Here is a 22,155-nt window from a genome sequence, read left to right as displayed (position 1 = left end):
ATAATATGTTAATATTGACACTGCGGATGAGGCGATGGTTTGTACTGAGCACCAGCTGGCATGTCTGCGGTCCTGTCATATTATCGGTGATTGATATGGCTTAACACTCAGTGCAGGTGGTCTGTTATGTTTACATGTTCCATTAAAGCTGTTGACAGCTCTCGTTTGGGTTATGAAGGTCAGATTCAACATAACAAAAACAATTATCTGACAAAATGTATCACACATTTTTTTTATTAGAGGGTACTTTTTTTAAGCTTAAAATATGCTTCAGTGAAAAAACAGAGATCAAATGGGAAATGTTAGTCTGAAAATTCAAGAACATTTGGAGGGGTATCTAGAATTTGTATTATAGATTCAATTTGAACAGCTTTCTACTGTTTTAAAATCCTTCTGTCAAGCTAGCTAAAAGAAAAATGTGGAAAATAAAAATCTGAAGAGGTCTTTATTTTCAACTGTGCTGCAATGATAATGTCAATGAAAATAGAGTATATGTATCATTTAATACATAATTGCTTTATAAAAACATTGCATTCACCAGATAAAGATAAATGATATTCACCAAGGATACAAAGAAAGTGATTTTTCTTACCTTTGAAGTCACCATGAAGGAGAAACCAAGTTCAGATGGAGTGTAACCATTTAATGGACATGTGTATTTATCCAGCATGACTGTTGGGCGCCCTGTTTGTTTTGGACGGGCTTAAGGAAGTTAGGCAGGAAAACAAGTTTACCCTGAGGTCTGCTTACCAGACAGGTAGCCCTCTATAACGGGATTCCATTTTTCTTTTTTTCCTTCCTCCTTGTTGAATAAAAGTGCACCTCTCAACTCACCGGAGTCCTAACTCCCAGACCTCTCCAAACAGCCAGTCCATAGAAAAGTGTGTTTGATGTGTGTGACCGAGCTGCTACTCCCCTGGTCTTACGACCGGGTTTAACTTCCCTGTTTGAAGAGGGAAACCCTTGATGTATAGGTTTACCTGCTCGGTTGCGGTTGAGAAACCGCAGCAAAAAGGCAGCAGAGGAAAAGAGCGACTCTCTCGGTTTTCTGCCATCAGCTTCACGTGAGCTCATTAAGGCACACAGCCTGGCGAACAAATATGAAACGCTCCCTTTGTCAGATTAAAGTTAAAAAGCAGGATCCCAATTCATGCATAATTTATGAGGGGGTTCAGGTATGTTGGGGGAAACCCAACTAAGCTTTCAGTGAGCCTTTGAAGATTTTGTTTACCTGCTCAACTAATATTTGCCATTGCTGTGATCAAACACAGGCCATCAAGTAGGGAGGGAAACCCACAAATAATGTATTTAGTTGTATCAATGCAGGACTTCTTACAACTTGCTCACTTGTGGCACGCAAACATGTGGCCACAGCTTCACATCAGTAATTGTATTAGGAATGTTTGAGCATTTAAATATGTGTTGGTGGATGTGTTTGATGTAAGACAGGTATTCACATACTACATATCATTGAGCTCTAAAGATACAAGATTACAAGCATTCCTGTAAGGATACAAATGAACCCTGTCCATTTCTATAAACGTACAACTTGCATAAGCTGTCCCTTCCTTGCGGCTTTTCTCTCTTTCACGCTCCCTTAAAACCACTTTCCTCCCATATGCGTGTCATCAAATAAAGTATTTACTTGTTCTTCTCTGATCTTCCCGCCCGGAATATTTGTATATTTATATCTTGACTGATGCGAAAAATGGTCACGCTGCCCTCTTCTTGGCCTCATATCTACTCACTTGTATGTAAACTGTGGTATCTTTATGCTTCTCTTCTCCCTGCAGGTGTTGTTCAGCAGAAAGTGTTGGGGATCATCCCGTCAGGCACAACAGGTGGTGCTCAGACCTTCACCACATTCCAGCCGCGCACCACCACGCTCAACATCAGGCCCAATACCCCCGGCTCCCAGCAGCAGGTACTGTACATGTGCTGTGAAGCATCCATACAGTGGTTTAACTTCTATACGTTTGTTCATTGCTTATGTGATCACAACTGAACAACTTTGCCTATTGCTTTGTTTTGTTCGTGTTGTATTTTATTCTATGAATGCAACAGAGTGTTCACATTACTGATTTTGTTGCCTGTGCTGTCGGTACTTTTTAAAACTTTTATATATAATTAAGTTCTTGCTTAATCAGCTTCTCTTTTCCTGAACTATGGGTTTGACCCCTTTTTTGTAAGATTCTAAAATGTTAGGAAAAAGATGCTGGCTTTTAAATAACTAATTAGTCAAATATTTCTACTAATGTCCTAACAGGTTCTGGCAGCTGGTGCTCAGATCCGTCCAGGAATGACGGTGATCCGAACACCGATCCAGCAGACAGGACAAATGGGAAAGACGATACTCCGAACTCCCCTCGTGGTCCAGCAAGGTAATGAACTCTTCACAAGAATCCTTTATCTAGATAGAACAAATAGCAACCGTTTATATATATATATATATATATATATATATATATATATATATATATATATATATATAATCTATGACCATGTAACAGTAGTGCTTAGACATAGTAGACAAAAAACGGCAACGTCAGCACGGAGCAGTTTTACATGCATGTGAATGCAACTTAATAAATCGTCCTTTGGGCGGCTGTGTGTGATTTCCGTTAAAACAACTGACTTGACAGTCTGATGACGTAATGGTTAGCTCAGGAGTTTTGACGTGGGGCTTTAGGTAATTATCCATAGTCAGTGTATTACCAACAGCAGAGGACCAGTTTGGAGAAAGACACACTGACTCTGAAGTACCTCAAATAACCTCACATTAAAACATTCAAAATATCCTCTTCACGTTTCCAAGTCTAGTTACATTTACCGTCTTTGTTCACCTTCTCTTCCAGGTCAGGGTGGACAGCAGGTCGTGACGCAGATCATTCGCGGCCAGGCAGTCTCCACGGCAATATCTGGGGCCAGCCCAGTTGCCACGGTTACTGGTCAGGGGGCAGGAAGCCCCACGACAGCAGCTGGCACCCCGCGGGCGCAGGGCCAGGTCAAACTCACCCTTGCTCAGCTCACCCAGCTCACACAGGTCAGTGAGGGAGGCATCGAAACACTGGGGGTCCTCGGTGCAGGGTTATATCAATAATATCTTCCCGTTAGCAATGAAGTTTGATTTAAATTAAAGAATACCATGCCAAGATAAATGTATTATAATGGTCTGTACAAATGTTTCCTCTTTACATGTTTCCCTTTAAATGTATTTAGAGTAAAAATATGAGTAATTATTCAGATTCATTAGTTGATTATGTATGAATATAAAGACGATTTCAGCTCCATTATTAAAGGACAAATTGTGCAAATACAAAAATGCTGATTATCCTACAATTGTACAAGCCTGCTACTTTGACAAGAGTAAAGTGTAGAGTTCAATTAAAAATCAAGTTTATTTGAAGAAGCCAGTATAGCATATAACGGTTTACTCTTTTAAAGGTCATAGAGTGCATCCACATGTTTTCATTTTGGTTTAGCTCGTACACTAACCTTACCTCTCCCTCTCCTCTCCGCCTCTCGTAGAAGCAGCAGGCAGGTTCAGCTGTGGATCGGCAGGCTGGAGTCGGTGGTACCCAGCAGGCTCTGACGGTGATGGTTCAGGGTCAGGGCCAGACCACCGGCCAGCTGCAGGTCATTCCTCACGGGGTCACGGTCATCCCAGGACCCGGTCAGCAGCTCATGCAGGCAGCGCTGCCCAACGGCCAGGTGCAGCGCTTCCTCTTCACTCCCATCACCTCAGCAGCCACGCCAACATCAAGCACAGGTATGATCACAACAAACACTCCACAGATATGCATTTTGGGATGTTTTGCTTTAAAGCGACTCATTGTGAGAATAAAATGGATATCGTATGCAATTCTACTAGGTAATTTGCAATTAAGATACACTTGTCCTAACCTTTGACCCTCTTTATATCTCTCTCTCTCTCCAGCCACCACAGTTCCCGGTCAGCTCAACTCCACCTCCACCAAAACCCCCGCCCAGCCCGCCCAGCAGGCGGCTGCCCCCGTCCAGGCAGGGGCAACCCCCTTGGCCACTACCAGCACCCCTTCGTCGGCCACCCCACAGGGCCAGTTACCCCCTCAGACGCAGGCTCACATGCCGATCCAGTCTCCCACCTCGCTGCAGGTGAAAACGCAGGGAGGAACGGCTCAGCTGCAGCTGCATCAGACGCCTCAGCTCATCAGCATGTCCGGACTGCAGCAGCAGGTTCAGGTACGATCAGCAAGAAACTAGGGCTACGTTTACATGCACAATATTATTCCGAACATGACCGTAATTGGGTTTTTACCACCATTTGCGACACACAACACCCTTTTGTCTGTTTATCACAAAAGCCTAGACGCAACAAAAAATCCTCCTATATTTGTATTCATGTCAACAAAGTCTCTGTGATTGCCAGAGGTGGGAGTAAGTCCTACATGTGCAAGTCATGAGCAAGTCTCAAGTCTTGACCTACAAGTATCAAGCAAGTCCCAAGTCACTGTGGTGAGAGTCAAGCAAGTCAAGTCAAGTCATTGCTCAGGTCAAGCAAGTCAAGTCAAGTCATACAAAATTCTGATGAATAAGCCCAGTTTCCGCATTTAAATCAGTTAAAAGACAGTGGTTATGAAAATGGATTTAACCCACACTATGATCTTCATTACATACACAGTTAATCATTGGAAATCTAATTTAGACCGATGACAATCATATTAGATTCATATTAACCCTAGAACTGCAGACAATAAAGCTAGGACTCAATCAAAAAGTCTGTTCAAAAAGGCAGAATTCCAGGTAAGAAAATCGTATATGGCATTTGCCATTACACATATTTAATTTAAATGTCTGTTAACACTAGAACCGCCAACAGCATCAGCACCTACATAGATATAATTTTCAAATCATTTCATTTGTTCCTCTTCATAATTTCCTTATAAACTAAAAGTAGGACGATTTAAAACTCAGTTAATTGGGTTAATTTTGAAATTACTTCAGTTTATCATCATAACAGATCAAAAAGTTCAGATTCATTTTACAATAAATCAAGGAATGATGCACTTCTACAAACAAACACAACATAATTAAAACATTTAAACAAACTACTAAAAGTAGATGAACTACATTATTCAACAGTTTACAGTAACTTCTGATAATAACACAGGGGAAATAAACGAGGCATCTCTTTCCCTCTCTCTCTCTCTCCCTCTCTCTCTCTCTCCCTCTCCTGACAGCCCGTCAGTATCAGGGTTAGTCAAAATGAATCCCTTGGAGGTTCTAGTGTTCATTTACCGTTTTGTCTTCTCTTTGCAATGCTTAATCGATTTGAAACCAAGTCTAACGTAGCTTAAACTTAACGTTAGCTTTCTAGCTAACACAACACATTCACGCACCTTTCTCTGTGGGGTTTTTTGTAGTGACGAATGAAGTTGGATGTTGTGGTGGTCCTGTCACTGATCTTTATGCTGCAGACCCTGCATACCGCTGTTCTCTTCTTATTAGCGTCATCAACAACATAATCCTTGAATCCAAACTTCACTATTTGTGGAGTAACGCTAGCCATAGTAGTTAACTGACACTCCTGCCGTAGTGGGTTGCCAGGTTTGCGCGCACGGCGCTATAATCACCCAATCACGTTTTTCGAAAAAACTAAATGTAATATCTCACTACAAAAACAAACGCAAATATTTAATTTTAAACAGTCAAGTCCTTTCAAGTCATCTGTCTCAAGCTTAAGTCAAGTCTCAAGTCATGAATACCAAGTCAAAGTCAAGTCAAGTCTTTTATCAATGTTAGTCAAGCAAGTCTCAAGTAAAAAAATATGGGACTCGAGTCTGACTCGAGTCCCCACCTCTGGTGATTGCTATAACATCACTTCCCAAAACAGCTGTAGTACTGATGACTTTTAAGCAACTGAGCACTGCTCAGGTAAAGCTACATGTTGTCCAGCAGTGGGAGACTTTACTGTTTTGGGCAAAACAGCTGTGGATGTAAATAAATCCATGGCAAGCCTGACCTGACCAATCTGTAACTGATCATTTATCATATCCAGCCATTCAGGTGGAGCTCTTATAGGTTGATACTGTATCTCCATGGTTCTCAACCCGTGGATTAGGACGCCCCAGTGGGGGTCTCCAAAGCTACTCAGGGGGTTCCTAACAGCCTTCTTCATTTCAAGGGGTGTTTTTTTGTATATATAGTAGGGAAAGGAGGTCCTTTTTTATAGCAAGTTTTTTTTTGAAACCACTGATGTAGTTGACAGTGGAAGATGAATCTAAATAGAAGTTTTATTAATGTATGAATATAACGCTGGTTTTCTTTCAGCTTTGTTAAACTTGTGTATCTTGTGGGTTGCAGGTGTTGGCGCAGCTGCAGGCCCAGCAGGGTGGAGGCTCTCTGCCACAGCACATCAAACTGCAGCTTCCCATCCAGATTCAACAGGCCGGGACCACCTCAGCTCAGGGAGGACAGGTAATGCAGCAAGCCAGTAAACCAGGCGCTAACTTATTTTAGCCTCATAGGAACCCACTAAGGGCGATTTATTCACAGCTACAGTAGAGGAAAACGATCAGAAAAACATATTCTGCTTCAGACATTTAGACAGGGTATTTAACATAGGGCTGCTCGATTATGGCAAAAATCATAATCATGATTATTTTGGTCAATTGATATCACGATTATTAAAAACGATTATCCATTGACTTTGAAAACATCCATTTATTGAAAAAAAGAAATTGAACAGTATGTTTTTAACAGTTGATTATCCTGAACTCTAAGTATAATTCAACTGAAAAACCAAATTAAATTAAAAATAATAATCGTTTTATTTCGATTACGTTGTTTTCGAGATTAAAATACGATTAATTGCACAGCCCTATTTAACATTATAAAAGCCTGATAACAATATGCTCTCTGCACAGATTGGGAACGTGGTGACCATCCAGGCAGCTTCTGTCCAGGAGCAGCTGCAGAGGATCCAACAGCTCAGAGAGCAGCAGCAGCAGAAGAAGAGACAAGCTGCAGAGGCCAAGAGAGAGCAAGCCCTCAACACAGCCAGCCAGAGCGACATCATTCAGAAACAGGTGTTTGTGTGTGTGCGTGAGCGTGCTCAGAAACCCATCATAGCCAGGTCATCCATCTTAGTCCAAGGTTCGCTCTCTCCCTGCCATCAGTACATAAACAGACCCCATCCTCCAACCCTCCACTAAGGCTGGGTTTGTTTTCACAACTGAGGCCCGTCTCTGTTTGTTGGACTTAATTGTGTGTGTGTGTGTGTGTGTGTGTGTGTGTGTGTGTGTGTGTGTGTGTGTGTGTGTGTGTGTGTGTGTGTGTGTGTGTGTGTGTGTGTGTGTGTGTGTGTGTGTGTGTGTGTGTGTGTGTGTGTGTGTGTGTGTGTGTGTGTGTGTGTGTGTGTGTGTGTGTGTGTGTGTGTGTGTGTGTGTGTGTGTGTGTGTGTGTGTGTGTGTGTGTGTGTGTGTGTGTGTGTGTGTGTGTGTGTGTGTGTTTTTGTGTGTGTGTGTGTGTGTGTGTGTGTGTGTGTGTGTGTGTGTGTGTGTGTGTGTGTGTGTGTGTGTGTGTGTGTGTGTGTGTGTGTGTGTGTGTGTGTGTGTGTGTGTGTGTGTGTGTGTGTGTGTGTGTGTACTTGACACATTAAATAATAATCCAGTTCTATATATATTTTCTGTTGTTAAACATGTGGTTTGTTCTGACTTGTTTCCAGGTGGTGATGAAACAAAATGCTGTGATCGAGCACCTGAAGCAGAAGAAGACCATGACGCCTGTAGAGAGAGAAGAGAATCAGAGGTGTGTGTTTACAATATGCCACTGTGTGTCAGAGAATATAACTTAAGTGGGTTTATATTGGAGCGTTGTAGGTCCTTGGAAGCAACGGTTTTAGGATTTGTGTCACTGTGGTCACATGTTTTTCATGCATCAGAGAAATGGAAACATGTTTCACATGCATACAAAAAAGTCCCCAAATACAACACTTAGCATTTTATAAAATACAAAAAATAATAAAGAATAAAAGCTCAATTCCAAAGTAGAGGAGAAAGGATTAAATGCAAAACTTCAGAATAAGCAATTGGGCATAAAAATATCAATAGAACATAAAATATGAAAAATACGCTCTGTCTTGAAAGACATGCATTCCTCACAATAGAAAAAAGGAGGCCATTTTATTCTGTAAGCAGAGTTAGGAAAACTACAACAATACAAATTGATTCTCTACAACTGCTTGAATGTTTAGAAAGCCGTTCCTCCTTCACCTCTCCTGTTTACAATGCTGTAGATAAAATATTTCTGAACTGCAGATGACCCTAACAACCATGTGTTGGTGTCCACAGACGGTGTGTCCACACTGTACCCATTCACACAAACCTGAAATACCGAAACCCAGACTGCTGTGACATCACTGCAGCAGGCGCCGTCTGTTGTCTGTCTCTCTGCTTATTTTTCATACTTTTTCCATTTATTCATGTCATCCTTTTCTCTCGATGTTCCTTCAAAACACGGCTGTTAGTCATAACCTTAAACTCTGACATGAGTTTGTGCGTTCTGTTTCATTAGTCTCCTCCACTTTCATGCTACATGTGCTGCGTGTACTGGCCCATCTTTGACCTCAGCAGCCATGGATGTGTTTGTGTTACTCACACAAACGTTCACTACACATGTACCAACAATTTTCGATCTAAGTTGTGAATGTTAGCGAACACAAGTGAACATACTGGGGACACAGAGCCATGAATTATCTTTACTGTAATATGCTGACGTTCAATTTTCATATAAATATTTATATAGTTTCTCTTTTTTTTGTATTCGTTGCAAAATATTTTTCACACTTCCTTTAAGAAATGTAGGAAGTTTTATCATAACACAGTTTAAGATCGTACACATGACCCTGAATACATATATTGGTTCTAATTTGTTAGAGTTTTTGTTTATGACCTTTCTTCCTCACTTTTGTCACGTTTACAAGAGCAGTGTGACTTCCCAGTCGCATCTCTTTGTCCATCTCTCTTCCACCCTTCAGCTCCCATGCTTCCCAAACTCAGATTCTCATACAAATAAACACTGGATGACCAAATGTCCCTCTAACATCTGTGAGACATGTAGCCCAGTACCACAGCTTCTCTGACTGCTTGGTTCTCACAGGGATGACCAAAACAACTGCATTGCTTTAAGGTACTCAACTAAAGGATTTTGAAAGGCTGTCCTACAGTGGAAGTTTCTGGGAAAAACTAAAAGTTGGATTTTGCAAGATTAGTGTGTGATGTTAACAGCAGAGAAAGGAAGGGATACAAGAGAACCTTAAGCTTGTTTCACACATACTGTAGTCGTGTAGTAAATGACTGGGATAGCATTTAATGCATCGCAAAATATTTTCACTCTTACACGTGCACTCCATTCACAATCATTTTCATCTTGCACCTTTTTACTCGTGCAATGGCAATGCCCGAGCAGATGGGGGTCAAAGACAGTCCAGGAGATGGCGGGAATGCAACACTTAGATGCAAACCAAATAAACTGGTTTGAATGAAATGGAGTTATCTTGATTTTTTTAATAATATTCAACAAGGTTGCAAGACGAGTCATATTTTTCCCTCACTTAAATCAGAAATTATACTAATTTCATTAAATGATGTAATCATCAGTGTCTGATTGGGTGAGTGATTAGTTGGCTTGCTGTAAAGCGCCTTTTGTAAGACAGGAAAAGCCCTTTCCTGCTTGTACCTGCTCTGACACTGCTTTCTTTTACATTAATGTTACTTGGCATTGAGGTGGGAATTTGGCGATACAGATTTCCCCGATCCCCAATGCCTGCCCCCATTCACAGATGACTTCAAGCAGAAACTATTCCTGAACATTCAAGGATAGCCTGCATGATTGAAAGTGTCTTTAGTCAAACCCTGAGCTTTTTAGTTACATAGTTTACACAAATGAGTCATCAGAACACCTCAAGGACTTGTGTTGAGAGAAAAGCTTTCATTGTTCATTGACACGCTCTGCCATTTCTTGCATGCGGAAAGTTAGATGTGTACATTTTTGAAGTAGCCAATACTCTTGCAGGTTGCACTGGGAAACATTGAAGTATTGTTTGGATTAATGCTCCACTCCTGCCTACTGGTGTGTTGGAGTGATTATGTTCTTCCTCTCTGACTTTGACCATTCAGAGATGTGATAAATTCCTCCCTGCTCTTTTATCCTCCTCTCTCAGTTCGAGCATTATGTGTATTTTATTTGAACAACTTTAATAGGCCTCTGCCCCTATTTCACATGGGTCCTAATTAGATTTAGTAAGTCTACTTGTAGAGCTGTTTATCCTCAATATGCAGTACTCCACTATTATGACTTTATTAACATCTAACTTTTTAAAGGTCAGGAAGAAAAGTCTGACATTTTTCCTGTTTGTGGCTTTCCAGAATGATCGTGTGCAATCAGGTGATGAAGTTCATTCTGGACCGGATAGACAAGGATGAGAGGCAGGAGGCCAAGAGGAAGAAGAAGGAGGAGGTGGTGGAGGCGAAGAGGAGGTTGGCTAATGCCGGCAAGCTCTCCTCGCTCCTCTACCGCCACAAAGAGAGCCTCAAGATGGAGATCCTGAAAAAGCGGGCACTTCTGGACAAAGAGCTGCAGCTCGAGACACAGGTATGGAGGGACAAATAAGGCGGGAAGAAATCTGTGTCCATTCAAATATCAGACACTGTATACATTTTCAGGAGGTATGATAAAAGTAGCTAATCGGTTTGAATAATCCATAAAGGTTTACACATTCACAATGCAGTTTCAAAACCTCATCATATAGGTGTGTCAAAAATGCAATTGTAAACACGTTTATTTCTCAAAGCACTCTTTGATCCCCTAGCAGTTTTAAGGCATTATTTGCTAGTGTCACACGGCCAAACTTTGAAAATCAGAAACAGGTTTATTACCAGGTAGGTTGACGCGTACGAGGAATCTGACTTGGTGTCGTGGTGCATACATAAAACTAAAATTAAAAACACAGATAGAAAACTATTTTAAGAAAACTATGATAACATTAAAAAATATAGTAAATGATAGCAGTATTTACATTGAATAAGGTTGAAATCGTAGAAATGTAATTGGAATAAAATATGTGCAGTAATACAAAATTAAAGGTATTGTATAATCTGTCAATGATTTCTAATTTCTATAAGTGTGTGGTTATGTAGAATGGTGTTATTTTGTTGCTCTCTTGTCTTTATACAGCCTCTTTAGCCATATATTAGAGCCTATAAATGTATTCTCCACCCATTTTAACCCCATCTCCCCTGCCATCACGCTCTTCAGGAGGAGCTTAAGAGGGATCTGTTGCGGATCCGCAGGGAGAAGGAGAGAGCTCAGGCTGCAGCTCAGCAGGCCGCCCAGGCCGCAGCTGCACGCAACAAGCATCAACACACGCACGGCATCACATCTCAACACCACCTCACCACCAGCGCCTCCTCCACACACAAAAGAAAACGGGAGGACGAGAGGGAGAATGTGATGTCGGCAAAGTCCAAGAAGAAGAAGATGATCTTGACAACGAGCACCAAGGACAGCAAAAAGGAAATCAAGCTCTACTGCGTCTGCAAAACGCCATACGACGAGTCTAAGTATGAAGATGCTATGCAGAGTTTAAATACTATATTACCCAGAGGTAGCCAAAGAGTAGTAGGCACAGTTCAACAAATGTTTGAATTCCCCAAAAAATAACAATGTTATGGCGCATTTGAGCAGTTGAACCTATCCACCGACCTTTGAAGGAATTAAAATACTTTTCAAATACTTCTTTCATTTCAACTGCAGAAATAAAGTGCCAGTTGTGATTCCTGTCTCACAGTGTTACCCTCTAATGGTGCAGAAACTATAAGGGGAGATTGATTGAACTTTGCTGACTGCAGCAACAAGTGGAGAGCATTCATTCAGCCTGTGAGCAAGCACTGGCTGTAGAATCAACATTAAGAAGAGGGATTGAATTTCATTCACCGTTCATGATTAAACGACACTTAGGTAGCCGATTTCCTAACAAATACTAAAGCCGGAAAACACCCCCCCCCCCCCCCCTTGCCATAAAAAAAAAATAAAAATACAGCAAACTTTTGTATCTTGCATTTTGCTATAAGCATTTTCTTTTTTCTAACTTCACACACATGACACAAAACAAGGCATCACTATTTTACTTATCTATTTTGCCTAATCCATCCTTTAGATGTGGAACCTAATTTTCAACCGACTTTTTTGGTCTATTTATTGACACACTCTCAATAGTTTGTAGTACTGAGAGACATTTCTGACATCTTTGTATCCTTTTCTCTCTAAAGGTTTTACATTGGTTGCGACCTGTGTACTAACTGGTATCATGGAGAGTGTGTGGGCGTCACGGAGAAGGAGGCCAAGAAGATGGACGACTACATCTGTGTGGAGTGTAAACGGGGACAGCAGACCAGCACGGAGGAGCTGTACTGCATCTGTCAGACGCCCTACGACGAGTCCCAGTGAGTACATGCAGGACTGTGTGTTTGTGCATCTGTGTGTGTCCGTGTGTGAGTAGCTCACTCTGCTTCTGTTGGGACATGTGGTAAAATGTGCTTAAAATGCCAAATTGGGTTGAGGCATACAAATATAATATATATTTTGTTAAAGGACAAGTAAAGCAAATGCCATAGTGGTTAATACTGTGAGCACTTACATTGATTATCTTTTTAAATATCAAAAGTAAGGCTTAGAAAAAAACTTTAAAAGAATGTCCTCATTATTATTAATAATTATTTATTTTTAAATCATATACAATAAATAAATCACACTTTTTTTTAACTTCAAGCTGTGGTTAAAAATTGAGAGATTTGTAGATGATTATGTGCTGCATAAGTAGAAAGAAATATCCTGCGTTTGAAAGAGATAACTTCAGCTCTTCTAGATTATCCCACATTTGACAGAAACGGTAGTATATTAAATGTAAATTACATCAAATCGGGAATAGGTGGTTTTGAAGCAATATTCGGAAGTGTATAACCTACTAAGAGTTTTCCAGCTGTAACTAAGGGCTTCAAATGTGTCGCAAGTTAATCTGATCAGAAATCAACACAAAGAATTGTGAAAAGCAGTTATGTGTTTTTGCTTTACTTGATCAATGTTGTTGCTTCGGGGGAAAATCACATTCCAAGTCTCTGTTTTGTCAATTCTACATCTCACCATCATCTTTACTATACTAATGGATATTTCTATTAATCACACTACAAATACAATGCAAACATCACAAGTAAAAGTACTGCTTGCCTTCCCAGGTTCTATATCGGGTGTGACCGGTGTCAGAACTGGTACCACGGTCGCTGCGTGGGCATCCTGCAGAGCGAGGCCAACCACATCGACCAGTACGTGTGTCCGAATTGTCAGTCCACAGAGGACGCCATGACGGTCTTCACGCCGCTAACCGACAAGGACTTTGAGGGCCTGCGGAGAATTCTGCGTTCATTACAGGTGAACAGATTTATTGCAGCTGCACAAACACATGCTTTCAATGTACTGTACACAGGGATGTAGCGGTGAAAGAAACGTAGGTACTACAATCAAGCTACATTCCCTTCTCAGGCATCTCAGGTTTAATACTCAACATTAAGAAAACAAATGAGTATTCTGCTATTTGATTTATTAAACACTGGTCAAAGTTAATCCAGTACAGAGGTGGGAAGTAACTTGGTACATTTACTCAGGTACTTTACTTAAGTACAATTTTGAGATACTTGTCTTTTACTTTATGCTACTTTGTACTTCTACTCTACTACAATTTAGAGGTAAACGGTGTACTTTTACTCCACTACATGTATTTAATGCCTTAATGATGTGAAATATAATCAACACTTAAATCAGACTTTAGTTCCACCTGGAGTAAATTCACAAGCTACCCTGCAGCATACAAAGTCATTCAAACTAGCTGCACCTTTACCAGCTTTGAGAACACTTTAATGATCAATAATAAAAACATATCATATGTATTATTCTGAAATGGGCCAATCTGCAGAATGACTACTTTTACTTTTTATATTTTGATGCTAATACTTTTCTACTTTTACTTGAGTAACATTTTGAAAGCAGGACTTTTACTTGTAACAGAGTATTCCTACACTCTGGTACTTTTACTTAAGTACAAGATCTGAGTACTTCTCCCACCTGCTAGACTGGCTGCCTCCACTCTGACCTCTCAACTGCATGTGCATGTGTGCATATAACTGTGTGTGTATTTGTATATGTATGTGCATGATGTAAAAAGTGTGTTCTGTATGTACCTGTATACAAACACATGTGCGTGTATGACAGAGTGGAAACTGAATTTCCCCCTCGGGGGATTAATAAAGATCCATCTTCTTCTTCTTCACCTCTGACCCTAAAGATACAGTAACTCTTCTGCAAACAGAAATAGTAGGTAAACTGAATTTAGAGGAGGTTTACTCTCTACTATATCGCTGTCCAGGTAGCTGAAGATGCAGCATGGTAGTTATATTACAATAAATACTTGGAACACTAACACAGCTCCTCATCGCCGCACTACAGTGTAAGAGCAGCAAACAAAAGTCCTCTGTGTGCGTCTTATCTGATGGGTTCGGCTCCCCGGAGCACTACTTGGACAGCTGCCTGGCCTCAGCTTTTTTTTCTAGCTTCCCTTTCTTTTCTCTTCCTTCTCATTCCTCCTCTCTGCAGCAGTTTGTGTATGTGAGAGAGAGAGAGAGAGATAGTAAAACAGTAAGAGGGAACATCTGTGTTGACCCACCTGCTTCCAGTGTCATTTTCATGGTGCTGTTTGTTTTTTCTTCATTGGTTTCAGCTTTCTCAAGTGTCTTGTCTTTCTCTTTATCGCTGTCTCACGACCCCTCCCTTCTCCGCAGGCTCACAAAATGGCATGGCCGTTCCTGGAGCCAGTGGACCCAAACGACGCCCCGGACTACTACAGGGTTATCAAGGAACCAATGGGTGAGTGGAGGGAATGTGTAAAAGCACACAAACACCAAAGTGAATACAGCAGCTTGATTACTGAATTACTTGAAGTTCCCAGTCAAGACCATTTTAGGTCAACAGCTACTCTGGACACTTTATTGTAGTCTTGATGCCATTGAACGCATGTATTTGTTTACATGATGAGCATATGAAATGTTCCTCACACTGCACTCTCCTATAGTATCAAAGGAATATCACTGACCCACTGAGGGAAAACTAAAAACTCTATGCAAAACTGAAGTGCCATACAACTGTTGCATATTTCAGCATATCTTTTTTGCAAGGGATGTCATTGTTATTTTGAGGCTGATTTATGTCATGCTTATTTATTTATTTGCGTCTGTGCTGTGGCTATAGGTTAATGTAGTTGTTTAGCTTTTGCTAAAAACTAGCTTGTTGGTATTTATGGGGAAACTAAAGCCATCAAACTGTTGAGTGGCACATTGAAAATATAATCATTCCCGAAGGTGGGGTTAGGGAGCAGTGCTGCTTTAACCGTTGGCCTCTATTTCAGACACAATATAATCGAAGTATTAAAAGGAAGACGTGGTCTACTCTGCTCTATATTCTCTGCATTCTGAGCTCTACAAAGTCAAGTGTCTTTTGTAGATTCGTTCTAACAATTTTAAGGTTGATATTTTCTAATGTTGCACTTTGTGGCTCTGTAATGTAGGAAAATATAAAGATAATGACTCATGATTCAGCAGATTACCAAAACTGGGATTGTGAGAAATCCATATTTGGAAGATGAAATAGCCTCAGTATTGCTTTTTTCATTGCCTAAGACCTCCAGTCTGTGCATCTCTAACGCTGAAACCCCGCCTCCAGGAGGAAGCCCTCCAACTCAGATCAAACTGGCCATGTAAATGGTGACTTGCGTCAGCAGGGCCTTTTTGAACTTCCACATAAACAAACCGTTAATGAGCTGCTCGGGGTCTGCCGGCTCCCCGTGGAAAGGGAGCAGCCCCACTCTTAGCTCCTGTTGGCCCGGCCTGGAAACTTCAGTCCCCCTCTCTCCGTTCCACCGCAAGAAAAAGACCTTGTTGGTTTACATTTCTTTTTAAAAAGCAGCATTTGGCTGGTGTAGCTGCAACCGTTGGTAGTTTTTGGAGAGTTTGAGATCAAATCTGATGACAGAGAAGAAGGGGGTCTTTGATATTGACCATGAGGGTTGGCCAGCTGGGTGGGGGTTAAGGAGGTTAAGAGTGGGATATGTTTGTTTAAAAGGCAGCCCCAAGGACGCCGTGCAGAGCAAACCACGGGCAGGAACAGCGGATTGTGTGAAGCCCGGGCTGTTTGCTTCCTCTCTATCTTATTTGTTTATTTACAGTTTGATTTAACCTGGTTCATGACACTGAAGTCTCCTTTTCAGCAAGACCCCGACTTGGATGCGCTAAGTTGACACTCTGATAATGACGATCTGCTCAGTAATGACGGATCGGTCGGATCTCAGTAACTGATCAGGGCGGCTGAATAGATGGAGGTTAAAACCGGCAGATGTCTGGGATTTTTGCTGTCGCATATAAAATGATAAACTGCTCCCAGGAAACATATTTGAATGTCTGTCCAACACATGCCACAAAAGCTGTAATTACTTTGAAGCAGGCATGCTGATTTGTTGAACAAGTCCATTACAAAAGTCAGATAATAATCTTTTGCTTCCACGTATTGTGGTGTTTGTTCCTGGCAAGAGTTTGCAACTAGAATGAGTAGGTTTTTTTTTTTTATTGATTTCTATCACATACTACACATACAATCTTCAACCAAAAACATTTTTCAAATTCCATTTTCTTAGACCTTTCAACCATGGAGGAGAAGATACAGAAGCGAAAGTACGTGAAGCTGACGGAGTTTGTAGCGGACATGACCAAAATCTTCGACAACTGCCGCTACTACAACCCCAGCGACTCGCCCTTCTACCAGTGTGCAGAGGTTCTGGAGACCTTCTTCGTCCAGAAGCTCAAAGGGTTCAAAGCCAGCAGGTAAGACGGGGATAGTAATGATGATGAGCGGTGATAAAGAAACACAAAAATGGCAGCGGTTGACTTTAATATAAAGGGAGGCAGTGTAAGCCCACGGGGTCAGAGAATAAAGTGGAGCCTCATTAGCAGCTCCAGCTGTGCTGCTGCAGAGCTAACTCCGACCTCTGACCTTCCATGGAGGTTGGGTGGATACACACTTTCTCCAAAGAGAGCAATAAAAAGTGTCAGATGCTAGTTTATTGATTCCTTCTTCTCTTTGATTTCCTCGGACACCATCTTGTGCTTCCTCTAAACATTAAAATCATGTTTTTGTCTCCGTTTTGGTTCATGACTGAATGCTTACACAAGCAGCATGCTCTTTTGGCCCCAATTGGCACTAAACACTGACACTGATTCAGAAAAACAGTAACATTTCACGAATGAAATATATACGATATACTTCTATTTTAAAAGCCTGCCTGACTTGTTTGGCGCTCTGCACGTGATGCATGTCTTTCCCTACCCTCCCTACTTTATTATCTTACAGTATGAGCTTTCATTCACACCCTTGATCCTCTTCAGTTTCATGTTAGCTGTGTTTTCATTCGGGCTCCAGTCAGCTGATTTTCCACCCATAAAAACATATCTGCTTCAGCTTTCATCATCAAATGTGAACTTTCTCCACTGCCCTCACGGTGTGATGTGATTGCTGTAGGTGGATGCACACTGCAAGTTTTTAGCATAAGGTTTATTTATATTTACATACAAAACGTTTCATTAATATGCCTTGCTGTTCTTTAAAATAGTTAACACTCTGATAAGGTCAATTGTTGTGGTTTGCATCCATCTGTGTGCCTTATCTGGTGATGTGCTGTGCTTCACCCGCCTGTATTTACACCATCCATTCCCTCTCTCTCTCTCTCTCTCTCTCTCTCTCTCTCTCTCTTGCAGATTGTGATGTCAAACTCCTGGGTGCCGGGGTCACTCTTAAAACAAACAAAACAATAATTTGTTATCCCGGACATTGCTGTTTTTATTTGTTTAAAACAGCGTTCAAATCTTTGTAAGAAACGGATATATCGACTGTAGATGTGATCCTTTTTTTAATTTTTAGAAGAAAAAATAAATAAAAAAAAGTGTCTACTGTCTAATAATGGCAGCCATGTTGGTAACATAAAGCATTCAAGGGAACATTTATTTTCTTACAATTCTTGCAACAGATGAGCGGTATTTTGTTTATGTTTGAGTGGGATATAAGACAAAATATGAAGTTTGTCATTCTCTTTCTTGAGATTCAGTTTTGAAAAAAACACAAAGCTATTGATTTTGATTGTGACGTCAGTTCCACACACAGATAACTTATCTTTTAATTTGACAGGACTGTTTATAGTATTGGTCATAACACGCTGCAGCAGAACACTTTTACCTCATTTCTTAGCCGAGAATTTTAAAAAACATGCAACAGTTAATAGGTTATTTTATTGGCTGTGTATAATGTTATTTTATGTGCATATTATATCTTTTTGTGAAGGACTATTCTTATGTTCTAAAGGAAATAGTGGTAGGATCTGTAAAGATAGATTCGAGAAAAATGAGGTTTAGCTTCCCTGTTCAAAATATGGCAAGCTTGACGGTCTCCAGTTCAAAAAAAAAGTCCTTGTTCATACACTGTTGAGCCGACATCACAAACACTTCGATAACATTTCACCAACATGGCTGCTTGGTCCATGTCAAAGTGTTTGACCCACTGGCATCCTATTCATGTTTTGTTTGTTTTAGTTTTTTTGTATTTCCCCTAGTGCATATTTTTGTCATATTGTAAAGCTTTTAATAATAAAAAAAAAAAGGAAACACCAATACGTTTTCCAACAGTGTTCTTCCTCCTCTCTTTGCCTGTCTCTGTAGGTCTCATAACAACAAACTACAATCAGCAGCTTCTTAGCTCTCTCCTAAAATTCAAGTGTCAAAAAAGACAAGCCTTGTGGTTTCCTCGTAATGATTAAGCCCGTTGGTCGAAGTCGGGCTGCATCTGAACCGGAGCCCTCTCTGGAGGAGAGCACGCTCCCTGTGGAAAATCTGCTCGCACTGGTGTCATAGCGCCCAAACCTCCAACACCTCCACTAAGAGGAGAGAGAAGCCCCTTTTTCATCCATTGGGACAAAATGGCAGAGAAGAACCACCTTCAGACGAGGGGGGACGGTGTCCGCCCGCTTCATCCCAACCAGCCACTCCTACCAGAGCATCCCAAACTCCAGATGGGGAACGCAGATACCGCTGACGTGTGGGCTGGTGGGATGTTCAGGGGCACATCCGGCAGCAGCAGACTCTACTTCTGTAGCTGATCACTATTTGTACGTATCCTATAAAGCAAAGTGTCAGCGTGGATCTTTCCTCCTAGAGATGCTACTTTTATTTTATCCTGTCACACTTTCAATGATGTGTTTCATTGTGTGAAATCCCATTGAAGCCTAGTCCCTGCCTCAAGTGGAAATGTTCATAAGGTCAAAATGAAAATCCCCAGTTTATGCTTCACCCTCATGTACAGTACCTCGGAGTTCATTCTTCTCAGAATTAACACCTCTTTATGGTCGAAAGCAGCATTTTATTGGTTGTCACACTTGATACCCCACTGGAGAAAAAAATAACCAAATCAGTTTTTACAAGGGTTTTCATAATGGCGTTTTAGAGCCCTTGTTAGATGTTCAATGCTGTTGCACCTCCTCACCAACGTGTGTATGAGGCATTTCCGGTTTACCGAAGCATCCGAGGTGTAATAAGGTTTATCCAACCTTGCACAGTGACGCAATGTAGTAACTAAAAAAAATGTGATGTCTCGTTAATTTTAGACTTTACTCTCCTCCCCCAGCTCCGTAATACATTTTCCGTTTGACTACAATGGCCCTCTAATGCAGTCTTAGTTTTCGAATGCTCGTTGTGCAGCAAATCTCAGGTGCACCGTTTCCTTCCACCTACACCCAGTTATATTGGCTATCCTCCGTTGTGAAGCTCTGCATGAAACCCCATTTGTAACCGAAGTTAGATATATAAAAAAAAATTGTCAACGTGACATTTTCTGTTGGATTAGCATCAACACATACAGGCGGCAGTCGACGGCACTTCCTGGAGTTAATTAAGGGGTCTTCGCTTCGTCTGAGGGCTGCCATGTTAATATTCAGAGGGTAACAACCAGAACAGGCCATCTCATCCCACCACATCCTGCGACCTTTTACCATTTTGTGTTCTTCTTTAAAGCAAGTGAAGAATGTTAACTAGCTCTATGCTCCATTAAACGTGACCCTTATGAAGGAAGTCAATGACATGAAGAGAGGAGAATGTTGGGGCTTCAGGGAAGGTCAAACATGAACAAGACTTAACTAACCCACTTGTCCCTGCCTCCAAAAGCTCTGTTTGTCAATGGCAGTCTCTCTCCCCTTATCTATCGGCCACTTCTTCCAACATATTTCATTGAAGTTGACAGGTTGGCTCACATATGTCTCTCAACTCGCCCTCAAAGCATGGTTAAGTAATTGGATAATGGACTTTTCCACTCAGCATCAACTCAGTTATGTTGCGGTCTGCGGCAGCATGTCTGGGAGTAAACTTTGAGTGGAGACTGGGGAGTCTTTGTACCGTGGGGTTTGTATGAACATTTTATAGCTGCATTTTTATCATATTTGGGAACATTTTTGTAATCTGTGATTATCAGTTTTGTAGGAGGGGAGCAGTCACAAGACACACTTGTGTTTAAGTTGTTGAAAACAGTATAAAATTAAGTGCATTTCAGATTCAATCAGTTTTTTGCAGAGTTGAGAGATAATGTTGCTTCTGTCTCCTTTACTGTTTGTGTCTTTTTACACAAATGTCCGTCTCTTTGTAATCTTATGAAGATGTGTTTCATCCACTGTTTGTGATCTCTTGTATATTATGGTTGTTCAAATATGTAGAGATGACGGATTTCTAGAGCAGTAGAAACTTTTATTTTTCACTCTTTGAACCAGCAACTAAGCCCGCCTGTATATTTGTTCTCTCTAATCTACATTTTAGTGAGATTCCCCCCTATATTAAAATTGCTGCATATTGTGAGCATAAAGGTTTTGAACGGGGCAAAGTGACAGTTAACTCTTGTACAGAGTTTTTCTTCTTTTTGTAAGAAAACAACCAGTTCAACATAACTTCTATATTGACATTGCATTTCTTGTATTATTTATTCATATCAATGAAAAGTTCTCCGTTTTTTTTTAGTAATGTTGAGGAAATGTAACGGCAGATAAAAAGTACTCTATGTTTTTAACTGATTGTGGCTACTCTGAAGAGATTCTCTTTTGTACTTGATAGGACATTTCATCCTAGATAATAAAGTAATGTTTTTGACACCGGCTTTCAAAAGATTTGTGTTTTTCTTTCATTGTCTCTTCTCATCACAATTACACTTTAGAGCAGTCTTAACTTGTCATACCGGCCTATTCAAGTGTGTTTCTGTATTATTACAAACTGTTATTTCTTGCTTTATGACTATGGATATAACCGACATCAAAACATAAATAGGAAATTGCATAATTCTAGTCAAGCCGTCCACTTTTGTCTCTGTCGCTATTGTTTCTTCTCAACTCTACAACTGTCTTTTATAAACAAACTAAAGTACCCCAAAATATTACTTTTAATTTGCCCTGGAGGAAGCATATAAAAGGCAAACTCCTGAGTTCAAATATAGTTTCAAGGCTTTGTTAAATATACATACTTAATCACGTAACGACAAACAAATGACTGTTACATTCAAAATGGGAGAAACGGGGGGTTCAGTTAGGACACTTTCCCCCCGGGGGGCCCTTAGTGAGTTGATCCATACACGGTCATTCCATCCCTTTTTCACTTTTTCACTTATCTAGAGCTTTGACAGAAAAGTGTTTGTACAAAGATAAGGTCATGACCTCCAACGCACTCATACAAACTCATCCTGTGATCAAATTACCGTCATGACACTTAAAAGCCCCCTCCCAGGTTGACCTTTCACTCTGCTCCAACACCCCCCCCCCTCTTTACTCCCCACTCAAACCGCTAAATGGATCCAGAGTCTCGTGGACGCTGCGAGCACCGCAGATGGCCACAAGCCCCGAGTGGTTTCAATCCACCAGCCTCGCCTCTTTCCATCACTCCCCCCTTGTGGCTTGGGGGCTATCACACAGGAAGCCACTTAGAGATATTCCCACCTCCCTCTCTC

General features: G+C 40.9%; 1 protein-coding gene across 2 annotated transcripts in view; it reads left to right on the top strand.

Moving 5' to 3' along the window:
* LOC117481904 (nucleosome-remodeling factor subunit BPTF-like) overlaps positions 1–21,325 on the top strand; it is a 45,658-nt gene extending 24,333 nt beyond the window's left edge. Inside the window, exons 21-35 of one of the 2 annotated variants that reach the window (XM_034129837.1) lie at positions 1,794–1,924; positions 2,267–2,381; positions 2,856–3,043; positions 3,529–3,769; positions 3,938–4,221; positions 6,343–6,456; positions 6,906–7,067; positions 7,706–7,788; positions 10,407–10,632; positions 11,296–11,600; positions 12,309–12,482; positions 13,272–13,464; positions 14,868–14,952; positions 16,772–16,958; positions 18,843–21,325. In XM_034129837.1, the coding sequence (XP_033985728.1) occupies positions 1,794–1,924; positions 2,267–2,381; positions 2,856–3,043; positions 3,529–3,769; positions 3,938–4,221; positions 6,343–6,456; positions 6,906–7,067; positions 7,706–7,788; positions 10,407–10,632; positions 11,296–11,600; positions 12,309–12,482; positions 13,272–13,464; positions 14,868–14,952; positions 16,772–16,958; positions 18,843–18,879 (2,525 nt within the window). In that variant the 3' untranslated portion in view covers positions 18,880–21,325. Of the gene's footprint in view, positions 1–1,793; positions 1,925–2,266; positions 2,382–2,855; positions 3,044–3,528; positions 3,770–3,937; positions 4,222–6,342; positions 6,457–6,905; positions 7,068–7,705; positions 7,789–10,406; positions 10,633–11,295; positions 11,601–12,308; positions 12,483–13,271; positions 13,465–14,867; positions 14,953–16,771; positions 16,959–17,888; positions 18,795–18,842 lie in introns of those variants that run through there. The other variant, XM_034129838.1, reaches the window with a different exon arrangement.
* The last annotated feature ends 830 nt before the right edge of the window (positions 21,326–22,155 follow it).

The sequence above is a fragment of the Trematomus bernacchii genome, unplaced genomic scaffold (genome assembly GCF_902827165.1).
Source record: "Trematomus bernacchii unplaced genomic scaffold, fTreBer1.1, whole genome shotgun sequence".
Classification (NCBI taxonomy): Eukaryota; Metazoa; Chordata; class Actinopteri; order Perciformes; family Nototheniidae; genus Trematomus; species Trematomus bernacchii.
Note: the sequence above shows the minus strand (reverse complement) of the source record. Positions and strands in the feature narration are given on the sequence as shown.